Source organism: Rhinatrema bivittatum, chromosome 6 (assembly GCF_901001135.1).
Source record: "Rhinatrema bivittatum chromosome 6, aRhiBiv1.1, whole genome shotgun sequence".
In the NCBI taxonomy this organism is placed as follows: Eukaryota; Metazoa; Chordata; class Amphibia; order Gymnophiona; family Rhinatrematidae; genus Rhinatrema; species Rhinatrema bivittatum.
This window is the reverse complement of record NC_042620.1, coordinates 136,171,664-136,183,959: the sequence shown is the minus strand read 5'-3', so window position 1 is coordinate 136,183,959 and position 12,296 is coordinate 136,171,664. Positions and strand designations below refer to the sequence as shown.

The following is a 12,296-nucleotide window of genomic DNA, read 5'->3' as shown; positions in this document are numbered from 1 at the left end:
AAAGCGTAGACTTTTAAAATCTGCCCCCTAGTGTTTAACAACAGTAAAAGTAAAGGTTACTGCAATCTGTTTTTAATTAACTATTATAAATCTTTTGATTTACGTCTGTTACATTTTTGTGGTTATGTTTCGTTTCCCTTCTTTGTGGCTGCTATCTTTGTTTTGTGTTGGGAGTAGTATTTAGTCTTTACTGCTATGCTTTATTTCTTTAATTTATTCTTAATGTATTTTTATGGGCGTTTTGGTATATTTATTATATTTGTATATTTATACTTTATTATTGGAAGTGCTGCTGATTTTATGTTATTGTCATTTTGTCATACCTTGCTTAGTATATCATATGTGAAGCGAGAAATGAATCCAATAAATATAAACAATAATAAAAAGGTGAAAGTAAGAAGCAAAGGCAATGTTTTAAATAGAGCTAACTACCAACACCAGGTCCAACAGCTATCTCTCATGGGTTTCCTCTAGCTCTAGGAGTTTCCAGTTGGGCCTTGCTCAGGGAATGGCAGGCTGGCTCCAGCGGGGCTCCTCAGGTTTCCTCTGTCATCTGTGACATGAAGACAGTGCCTGCTGTCGCACGCTTCTAGCGCCACTGGGAAAATGGAATCACAAGCCATCTAATTACTAATTAATAATTTGCTGCTGACAGTTAATTTGCTCCGGCGAATACATGGTTATTTATATTTTGTTTGTTATTTTAATGATGTATGCATATTATCTTTAAAACCCTTGTTTCTGTAAAGCCTGTTGCTGTCAAATGTTTTACTGTTTTTTAAACTGTTACATGTAAAGCCTGTTGCTAATTTATTGTTTCACTGTAAACCGAGGTGATGTATGTCTATACGTACCGCGGTATAAAAGAATCTATAAATAAATAAATAAACAAGCAAGGTGGCTTCTCTGCGGCTTTTGAAGCTGGTGGAAGAGGGCCTGTTTTTCAGCATCCTAATTTAAGCATGTGATGGTGTGGTACAGTACGGTTTAGAAAAAATGTTACGGTCTGGCATACCAGCTCAATTTCAGTACTGCTTGTGTTATAAAATAGGTTTGTTACTGGGGGACAGCCACAATACCAGGGAAGATAAGTTTGTTCCTCCTCCCCCAATCAGATACATGTTGCAATCAAAAGTTTATAAGGATGAGCAAAGTTTGAATAAAGGCCTTTATTAGTTATTTTATAACCTGATGCATGTGTGACCCTGTCTTGCTTTTGTCATATTATACTATATTTGTTGTTCTGTGATTATTTTGTTTTATGTATTACCAACTGTACACTGTCTTGGTTTTGATTTGTAATCTGTCAAGGTGGTTTAAAATCTTCTGAATAAAATTACATATCTCCTTCCTTGTTCAAATTCAGATTCAAGTCTCTCATGATAGGATCAGCTCACTGCTTTGATGGAAAGGTGTAGCTTGATTTTTTTTTTTTTAAACAGCAATATGAAGTATTAGGTCCTTCTCATTACTAGAATAACAAACAGCGGGTTTAGTCTGCCTGTTAATAGGATTAGTGAGAACAGCTAATTGAAAATTCAGTTCTATGCATGTAGTTGTCAGATTTTGAGCTTCTACTAAGGCAAGCCACAATCTTTCACGATTTTAAACTTGGCTTTCATCAAATTGGCAACATAAGAGTAATGGCCTGGCTTACATATAGCAGGTTCCAACCTAAACACAAGTCCAATTACTCTGAAGGACTTTATACAACTGGGGTTTCAGTTCTAGTCAAAATACACATTCTCGTTATTTGCATGGGTCTGGTCCAAGACTAGAATTTCCAGGTACTCTGTTCCTTTCCTTCAAGAAGAAAATCTACAATTTACTTCAATAACAAGTCTTCACAGATCTCCCACTGGGTTCTCCTACATGGTTCAATAAACCTCAAACTACCAGGAACAAGCAGGCCCAGTGCAACTAGGTGTCCACACTGCATTTGCACAGGGCGGCAGACCTGGGGCCAGTGGCAGCAGGAGAGGCCAGGGAGCCACCAACCAATCAAAAAAGAAGAGAGACTGTGGGCCACTGGAGGAGCCCAACTTGCCAACAGCTGGAAATGAGGAGAGGCCACAGGGGATGTGTTCTCTCTGCTGTGTGTGCATGAAGCTTCTCCCCCCCCTCCCCCACCCCACCTGTGGCAAAAAGACTGATGGGGCCGTGGTGGAGCTCATGTCACCTCAGCCTAAAGTGAGGAGGAGGTCAGTCAGGTTATCGTGGACATCATCCCACCACAGCCTGAAGTAAAGAGGAGGCCCATGGGCCGTGGTGGAGCTCATCCCAAGCTCATCCCACAGTGGTCTGAAGAGTAGAGGAAGTTGTTTACATGTTTGCGTGTGTGAGCCTGAAAGAGCCTGTGTGTCACATATAGGCTCTCACAGGCACACACACGTGTCTGTGGGGGACAGCGAGACTGTATATGTGAGAGAGAGGGAGTGTGTGGGAGAGCAGAGGCATGTATATGAGAGAGGGAGTGAGTGAGAGAATGAATGTGTTATGTGTGTGAGAAAGAAGATAAGGTTTGTGCCATCCAGCCTAGATACTGCAGTTCTATGTGGCTCTAAATCCAGGGAAATTTCCCCTTCTTCAAGAGAGAAACCCAAATCATCATCAGTGTCATCTTGACCCACATCCACTCGAACGTCGTCAGAGATTGTTGCACCACAGCGTTTGCACGAGGTGGCAGACAAAGGAGGGACCTGAGCATGCAATCCTGATTTAGGAGGCATTACCATCTCCGAAGGACACCCCTGCAGAAAGGTCTGTAGACCCCAGAAAATTTCCACCCAGGAAAAGGAGGAATGGTCCATACCAGGCCCCATAGGTGCAAACCTGACATCTTGTAAGTGAGACTCTCCTGAAGACGTCTCTGCCAGTAAATCAACTGAAGAAGGGGACACCCTTGTTGTATTGCCTCCAGCCCCACTCCCCTCAGATCGAGGAGATGGACCAGTGTTGTCAAAAACAGTGGGGGCAAATCACCTCCGGCATCCAAGCAGCACTGACATAAGCTTGCAGAAGGTTCCAGCTGTATTGCCCTTATATGGCATGCACCATAAATTGCTAAGTGCTTAGACTTCTCATGATGGCGTCATGGCATGGTCGTTAAGCTCATATAGTACTGAGGCATGCGTTAACACACACTAAGCTAAATGCATACCTGGCCACATTGCTATGCGCACAATACCTGCTCAACTATGCGCTTAACTATGCACACAATAGATGCATAATGCATTCACAGACTTGTGCACACAATACACACTTCAGCCACTCTACAAAGCTAGCACCATGATAGACCACATAAGTACGTGCACAACAGAAGACATGGATCTAGGTACACAAGTAGGCGCACACGCACGTGCCAATATCACACATACAAAAGAAATGCACAAAGGAACTGCTGCGGCCTATCATGTGACCAGAGATAGGAAGCCTGGAAGCGGAGCCTAGCCAAAAGGCTTCTCAACCTGCCAAGCCTGCGCTGCCTCCACTCTTCACTAAACTCCCCAAAGACGTGAGCAGAAGACGCTGCACACCGATGCCGAGAAGAGACACCCAGTTAGAACAAAGGAGAGCCTCATGAAAACTTTAAAAAAATTGTTTTTACCTGAGCTCAGCCCTCCCTGGCTGAGAGCAGGAATGGGTCTCCGGCTACAGGAGGAGAGGGCAGAAGCCTTCACCACCAAGCCTCTCTCATCTGCAATCACTACTTTCTTTCTTTCTTTTTTTTTTTAAAAAAGGCCATGCCAGAAAAATGCTAACAGACTCAAGGCTCTCAACTGAGGGAGGTACCCAACGGTATCACCTCAGGAAGCAAGAGGTGCTAGCCAGTCGCTTGTCTGCTCCAGAAACCATACTTATAGGAAATCCCCAGTAGCGAAATGCCTGACCACCATCTGCTGGAGATGGAGAATACTGGCGGGCTGATGTCTGGGCAGGGCTATATATCCATTTCATCAGCTTTTGCTCCATCTCCATCTGCTGGTAGAAGTGCATAACCCACTGGTGGGGACTGGCCTGCCTGAGTGCAGAGGAACGTTTTTTGATAACATTTTTGAATCTTGCCCACTGAAGTCACAAAAATAAAAAAATAATAATATTTCATTTGTGTTTTTCTGAGTCATTTCAAATGGGCAATGAAACAAAATGGCATAACAAATATTGTTGATGATGAAAAGTTTTTAAAACAGACAGCATACCCTTATTTTTCACCAGAGAGCAAACAGCCAGCGGTTGTATTTATTACATTTAAATGGGCTGCCTTTTGCTGAACCATCACAATGCTAAAAAAAACATCACTCACTCAGCCCTAGACAGCATATAATGTACCTTTGGCTCAAGATTAATATAACATCTCAGAGCTGGCAGAAGAGATTTCCCATACTAACGTGCCACTAAATTGTGTATTGTATGGGAGAGAAGTGGATTCTTAATCAATGGCCTTTCACAGGTTAATAAATGAAATAAGTAGATTGAAAATTAAAAAAGCAAATTCTAACTTTGAATGTTAGGGAAGATACAAAACTAGCCAAAGCAACGGATTGCAAAACCATTCAAATCTTCATAGGGCCATAAATGTATTATTTCAGTCTAAGCATTATTGCAGGGTACTGCCAACATTTTAGAATCAAAAGGCACAGGGGAAATCATCTGTACTTCTCCTAGGGTTAAAATGAATGAGCAATAATTCAAAATAAGGCCTTTGCATGAGGAATAAAGAAAACGTTGCATGAGAAAACAGGCTCTTGGACAAGGACTGGTGAAAAATCATTGCTTCATTCTGCAAATCTATTCCACAAACATTCTGCTAAATGGAAATATTCTCTATTGATTTAACCAGGAAACATGTTCTTGAGAAAGGCAGAAAAGGGCAGGATTCACCACTTCTGCAGTGCTTAGCCATACAAATAAAAGTGGGATGATAAATGCAGAGAAAGGGACATTTCCCAGGTAATTCCTATGAAGAAGAAATTTGCAGATGCATTTTAAATTAATTTCTCCACAAAGGCATAAACTGGTGGACTTCCAGCTTAGCTCCTTGTAAGCCAATAGGTCTGAATTTTAGACATTTTGATTCAGAAACCAGTTATACACAACTATAAGTCATGAATATTAATTGTTGCAGTCCAAAAAAAATCAGACCTCTTTGTTGTCACCCAGGCAAGCATATGCATTAAACACGGGTTCTGACATATTTGCTTTCCCAGCAAGTATTTTGACACCTCCTACCTCACTCCTATGACACCTCCTACCTCACTCCTATTTCAACTGCAATCTTTCAAGTCATGCAAATTAGGGAGCCTTCCAAAACCTTTGCACTTTATCTTAGAGAGGTTTCACAATATGTCCTTGAGGATTCCTAGTCGGACAGATTTTCGAGATACGCATTATGATCATGTAAACAGTGCATGCCAAAGCTTTTTCATTGTGCATCTCCTGAAAACAGGACCATGGGGTGTCCCAGAAGACAGATTTAGGGACCACAGCCGTACACCACTAAACAGACGAAGTAGATTCCTACCCAGCTCAGATCCCTGGGATTTAGGCAGAGGCGCAACAGTGGATGCACAACACCAAGCAACTGAATGGAACTCTAGTAGAGGGATGTCAGAGTGCAAGCCTTCCAGTCCTAACTGTAATGTAAAATATCAAAGAGAAGCAATTTACATTCAGGCTGTACCACAGAGGTAGGAACTCTGGACCTGGAAGGCCGCAAATGGGTCTGGTGTTCAGGATATCCACAATGAATATGCAGGAGATAGATTTGCATGCACTGCCTCCATTGTATGCCAATATATCATGAATATTGACTGGGGATGTCCTAAAAACCAGACCTGTTTGCACTGCCTACCCCTGCTGTAGCACCTTAGCACAAAGATCCCAGTTACTTATTAGTCATAGAAACCCCATCTCATTCTTCCATTTACTGCTGGTCTTATGTGGGTCCACAGCGGTGCTAGGACAGGGGTGTGGGGGGCAGAGGGGAAGGGGATCGTGAAGCCTTACAGTAAGATCTTTCCAAACCTTTTCATTCTAATACAATCTCTTTCAAAACCTTGTCTTCATTATTGTTAATATTGCGAGACAACAAAGACTTAACAAATTAACACATCAATCAGGCTCCTCAGCCTAGCCAACTCAGCTATGCCAAAATATTACACAAAGGGGAAGTATGAAAACTGCATTACCTACGACAAAATACTAATATATTGTCAGGCTGATACAATATGAATTGCGGGAGAACGAGCATTCTGTGTTGAGCACCCACTCTCCTAACGTGCGCGATTCTGTTTTTAAATTAGGGCAGGCATTAATTTCTGAGCGTAAAATGTGTGGCTTGGCTGCACTTTTTTTTTCAGTATCCCGGGTGCATAACTAATAGCGCTCATCAACATGCATTTGCATTTGATGAGCACTATTAGTTTCAGGGAGGGGGGTTGGACACACGTTTTCGACGTGCTAAACCCCTTACCGGATAAGAGATAGAGGACGTGCGTCGAAAACATGCGTCCAACCGTGTGTTAAACAGTGTGCTCTGCCGAGTGCACTTTACTTGTATCGGCCTGTGTATGCCTATTAGCATTTACACACAGATCACAAATGCAGACAATACCATACAGTCTTTTGGTGATAATCTTCTTCATACAACTGTAAGAATAAGAAAACTTTAAAAAAAAAAAGAAGCAATTTCCTGCAATATTTTGGGCTTTATGCTGCGTACGTAATTTTTATTGCTGATTGTTTGTTGTTTTATAATAATGGTCTATGTTTTTTGTAATCCAATTAGTATGGCATTGCCACTATAGGCGAAATAAAAGTGTTATAAATAAATAAATATTAAACATCTGGCCTAGCAGGAAGCTGCAGGGGAAGCCTGCAGCACCTCAAAGAGCTTGTGAATGGGAAGTACTGCCAGAGGGAACAAATGCTCTCTTGGCACATGTCAAAACCTGCATTTCTGACAAAAAATATTGAAATGTTATCGGTGGGAGAAATGAACTTTTAAAGCAATTAAACTTAGCTGGCCAGGCTGAAAGACCTCAAACAGCAAATTTCACTTTACGAAGCTGTTTGTGCAATGCAAAATTCATCCATGGCTCACTATAAAATACAAAATCCAGGTTATTAGTGAGGTTCCTAGTTTCCAGGAAATCCACAGTCACGGCAAATACTGTGGAACCGAGGCAAACTGTCTGCTAGCCAACATTACAATATACCACTACCTCCCTTCTGCTGCAGTTCAGCAGCCCTGTACCAACCTCACTCCATCCCTCCGGCTATTACCTTCCTCTCCCTCCCTCAACCTGTTCTCTGCTGACGCCATGCTTCCTTGCCGCCACCACTAAATCCTAAAGCCTACCTCAACCCCTTCCTCCTACCTCACTGATCTGCCATCTTGTTCACCTTGCTGTCGCTCCAGGCTGCTGCTTTATTCTTCACACACACCCTCTTCCCCTCTTGGACTGCGGCCTTATTCTTCCCTCGGGTTTCCCTCCTCAGGCTGCAACTTGCTGTACCCTCTCAACCCATTCTTGTTGCTGCTCCAAACTAATATCCAAATCACAGATCCTTCCCTCCCCCAACCTGTGTCCAACCCAATGAGGCTGCAGTTCTCCTGCCGCTACTCCAAGCCATACTAAATAAAGCCCTATGGAATGAAAAGTAAAATTTTAAAAAAGACCAGAAGAAACTGAAAAAAGAAAGAACAGAAAAAATGTCTATATTTTATTTCTTTACAAAAAATAAACCGTTTTAAACATTTAACAGATTTTTAATTTTGAAAAAAGTGACTTGGTATTCAGTAATACAGCTGTTTGAAGAGGTGTATTAAAATGCTGTTGAATTTTTAAACCCTTTGCCTCAGAATGTACGCCTGATTAGTGGCAGGTCAGGATCCCCTCTGCCGCACCAGCAATAAAACTATCCATAAATGCGAGTGAGCTTTCAACACAACCAAGGTCACTTGAAAAAAGGACCTGCATGCATGGTTTTAGGAGGCCCGCCTCTCGAGGCATGGGCCGTATAACTGGGCAGACGTGCGGCAGGCAAGAGGGAGGGGGGCACAGCCTAGGTGCGGAGAGGGGCGGACAATGGGATTAGGGACCAGTTCAAACCTGGGCATGAGCCAATGAGACAAGGAAGGCGGCGTCTCTGAGCTCGGGTACTTAGAGGTAGGGCGGGGTGGGGGGAGCACATTTGCAGCCTGGAAGCGAGAGCAACAGGCTGACCTCAGCACGGCTGTGCTGTAACAGGCTGACCTCAGCACGGCTGTGCTACAACAGTTTTGCTTTTACTTTCACTTTGCCTCCAGCACGGCCGTGCTGTAAGAGGAGCAGATCAGCTAAAGGAGCAGGAACGATTTCTTTGATTACATCATTGGGTAAAGTACATAGATTTTGTGGCTGATAGGCAAAATGTTGAGAATATTAATGGTAATTTTGTGTTGCTAAGGTCTGGAAGGTATGCTCACCCCCCCCCCCCCCCCTTTTGCATTGAACTGGCTCTGCATTACTAGTACTTTTATTTAATGAAAAGGCTTTGAATGCATGGCTGCTTCAGCCTGGAATGTTATTTTATTTAAGGAAATGCCTTAGCACATGGCTGGTTATATATATTTTAACTAATATATATTTAGTGAAACGCCATGGGCACATGGCCCCACTTTACCTGTTATTATATATATATAATTTATGAATTCATGGCTGGCTTTCAGCACAATGCTTGCTCTGCATGTTGCTGTATTTATTGAAAGGGCAGCGAGTGCAGGGCTGGTTATCTTTCACTTGTAGCCTCTTAAGAAACGCCATTGACGGGGTCTACACATGGTGAATGCATAGGTGGTTAGAGCACATGGCTGGCAGTAGCAGGCTTGGTAGCTCAGTGGTTAGAGCACTGATCTTGTAGGCTTACTTTACTTTAAAATCGATGTTTTCTATGTATTGCTTTACCCCTCGCTCTCTAAATTGCTAGGAAGTGGGCAGGCTTCATGTCTACCATGCTACCTCAACATCCTGTGGATGTGCTTTGTTATACCTAAGTAATCTGACAATTAAAAAGTAGCCAGCATCCCGTAGTTGGGAATTCTGATGATATGTCTGTGGGACAGTGGTACGGCATTTGAGTGCTCAGCCAGGTTAACAGGATGTTTTTATATTAATCCTAAAGGTGATATTTAGCATTCGGTTACCATTTAAAGGGACAGCTGTCCCATGTGCACGTTTATACTGAATTATAAGGGGTACAGGCCCCCCAGCTTGATAGATATGATTTAGGCTGCGCTATGCAGCTCTATACAAAGTAAATTAAAATATTAATGAAAGGTTGGCTTACATCTTAGCATGGTATTGTGGTTCTCATGGGAAGGGCTTGCCAGCAGAGGTCAGCACATGGCAGCGGCCATTTTGGGAGGTCAGCACATGGCAGCGGCCATTTTGGGAGGTCAGCACATGGCAGCGGCCATTTTGGAGGTCAGCACATGGACTTTCAGGATTTTCTTTTTTTTTTTTTTTTATTACTTTCCTTTTACTCCCCAGGCCCCCCCCCCCCCATGCGCCGGCACTCCCGCCTCCCCACAGAGTCCGGCCGCCCCTCGCCCCCCCCCCACCTTCCTCAGCTGCCCCCACCCCCATCCTGTTCCCGTCCAGCCCCCCCAAACTTGCCGGGCCCAAACGTGCGCCCAGCCCCCCCCCCCCCCCCCCCCGGCTCGCTGCCCCCCCCCCACCCCCCTTAGCAGGTGTGCGCACACCCACGTTTGGCTACCTATTCATATGCCCCCCCCCCCCCCCCCAAAACTGTGCGGGATCTAACCATTTAATATGTCTACACAGCATGGCTACCACTCAGTTTGCTATGGCTTTTGCCCCGTCCGCACTTATGCCGGACCAGGCTCAGGCTCTAGCCAAGCGAGCACGTCGGAAGCCAAGCAAATTGCAGGAAAACTTCGCGGCAACGCCAGAAGTCGAAAAACGTAAGACCAAGACACAGAGGAATAAGAAGAGGAAATCCGCAAGCACACGACAACCGCGTAGCATCAGCCATTTGGGCTGCTATGTGCCGGAGCAGCCCCCTCCACGGGGCATGACCCCTGCAGCACCGACCCCTGCAGCACCGCCACGAGAGAACTTCGGCAATGTTACCGAATGACAGCTGCGTCAGCTCATGGACCAAACCTGGTCAGCGGCTGCTATCCATGGCACGGACAGGGTGAAGGCAATGCTGGATGCCTTAACGCATACCACTAGCCCATCCCCTGGCTCAGTGCCCATCGGTCCACAGCACGGTGCAGCGGGCAGCTCCAACAGTTCAGCTGGCAACACCCAGCCACCAGCACGTCAACAGACAGCTCATGGACAACACGGGCAACCGCAAGAAGGACAGAACTGTGAGTACCCTGATTTAAACCGGGGCCAGGGTAATGTGCAGGTACCCCCAACACAGCCCAGTTACCCACCACCAAGGAATGGCAGCGAAGTGTGGCTGGGGCCACAAAGCGCTCCTACTGACAATTTCGCTGCTATGAAAGCTATTTTCGATAACTGGCATGGGCAGGGTAATGCTAACACTAGCCCAACACAGGAAACAGGGCAGTCAGGACGACCCATGGGGGATATTTTACTTGTGACACCAACCCCAGCCACAGCTACAGCTGTTGGAACACCAACCACAGCTACAGCGGTTGTAACAATGGTGGGTCAGCTGGGGACCAATGGGCACAATACCACTGGTAGCTCAGCCACGAATGGCAATAACGCTGCGCAATACACATGTACAGTGGGCTCACTAACCGCGCATGTGTCAGAGGCGTTAAAAGAGAAAATATGGCGCAGCGAATATGTAGATATATTCGAGCTGCTCAGGAAAGAAGGGGAGGGTTCCGATCCCAAGTGCCACGAAGCGTGCAAACTCTCAGCTAGGGAGAGACCCTGCATCGCTAGGACGCTGGCTGGTTGGTCGGCAGGATTCGGGATTCTGTCATCCATCATGGGTCAAGAATTTCCTGAAAAATGTTGCTCCTTAATTGCTTACCAGGACGTCATTTGTGGTGCTTATCGCACGTATGGCGGTACGGCTTGGTTGGAGTATGATGAGCAGTTCAGAAGGAATATGGCTGTGAACCCAGGTTTAGAATGGGATCGCAAGGATATTGACCTCTGGCTCTCAAAAATCACACCGTACCGACAGGTGCAGGAGGTTGTCCCTGGCTTCGCTGGCAATGCATACCAGCCGAGTACATGGTTAACTCCTCGCCAACATACTTTTACGGGAAGATTTCCATTTCGGCAAGGTCAGCCCTTTCGTCAAGGGCAAAGGTGGGGGCAAGCCACTAGATTTAGGGGTGGGGGGACTCCCATCTGTAGGCTGTTCAAATCTGGTTTTTGCAGATTCACTGCTGCCTGCAAATTCAGACACGCCTGCATAGGATGCGGTGCAGGCCACCCTCAAACAAAATGCTCAAGGGGAGGAACCATCCCCCACACAGAGCAACAATAAATTCATCAGAGCACCCACCCCCATTAAGATACATAGCTTGCAGGTCTGTTTAAAGGGTTATCAGCCCAAGGAGGCCAGATGGCTATACGAAGGGTTTTCCCAAGGTTTTCACATACCTTTCATGGGGCCAGAAACCACCACAGAGGCTAAGAATCTCTTATCTGCGAGGAATAATGAAGAGGTCATTGCACTAAAGATCAAAAAAGAAAGCGACATGGGTAGGGTGGAAGGCCCATTCAAGGACAAACCTCTACCTCATTTTAGGATTTCCCCTCTGGGGGTGGTTCCCAAAAAAGAGCCAGGGGAATTCCGAATGATTCACCATTTATCCTTCCCAGAGGGTGGGTCAGTGAATGATTACTTGGACCCCGAAGCATGCTCGGACGCCTACGCCTCATTCGACCAGGCATTAGACATGGTGAGGCATTGGGGGCAAGGGGCATGGTTGGCAAAAGCCAACATTGAATCAGCCTTCCGCTTGCTTCCAATACATCCAAGCTGCTTCCATCTGTTGGGGTTTCAATTCCGAGGTAAATATTACTTCGATAAATGCCTCCCGATGGGCTGCTCTATATATTGCGCCTACTTTGAGAGGTTTAGCACATTTGTGCAATGGGCTGTAGAGCAGGACATCGGGAAAGGGAAAATCATACACTATTTGGATGATTTTCTGTTTACCGGCCATAGGGACACACAGGCTTGTGCGCAAGCCCTCGAAGCATTCACCCGGAAAACTGACGAATTAGGCATTCCGCTAGCTAAGCACAAATCAGAAGGACCGTCACAAAAATTGTCATTTCTCGGTA

At 45.2% G+C, this 12,296-nt stretch overlaps 2 protein-coding genes across 3 annotated transcripts in view; one reads left to right on the top strand and one right to left on the bottom strand.

Annotated features, from left to right (window-relative positions):
• The window catches only part of ITGAV (integrin subunit alpha V), a 182,176-nt gene that overhangs the window by 164,523 nt on the left and 5,357 nt on the right, over positions 1-12,296 (bottom strand). The window lies entirely within an intron of this gene.
• Positions 8,229-12,296, top strand: part of B4GALNT2 (beta-1,4-N-acetyl-galactosaminyltransferase 2) — a 412,142-nt gene continuing 408,074 nt past the window's right edge. The window contains exons 1-2 of one of the 2 annotated variants that reach the window (XM_029605964.1): positions 8,229-8,380; positions 9,828-11,874. In XM_029605964.1, the coding sequence (XP_029461824.1) occupies positions 10,159-11,490 (1,332 nt within the window). In that variant the 5' untranslated portion in view covers positions 8,229-8,380; positions 9,828-10,158 and the 3' untranslated portion in view covers positions 11,491-11,874. Of the gene's footprint in view, positions 8,381-9,827; positions 11,875-12,296 lie in introns of those variants that run through there. The other variant, XM_029605962.1, reaches the window with a different exon arrangement.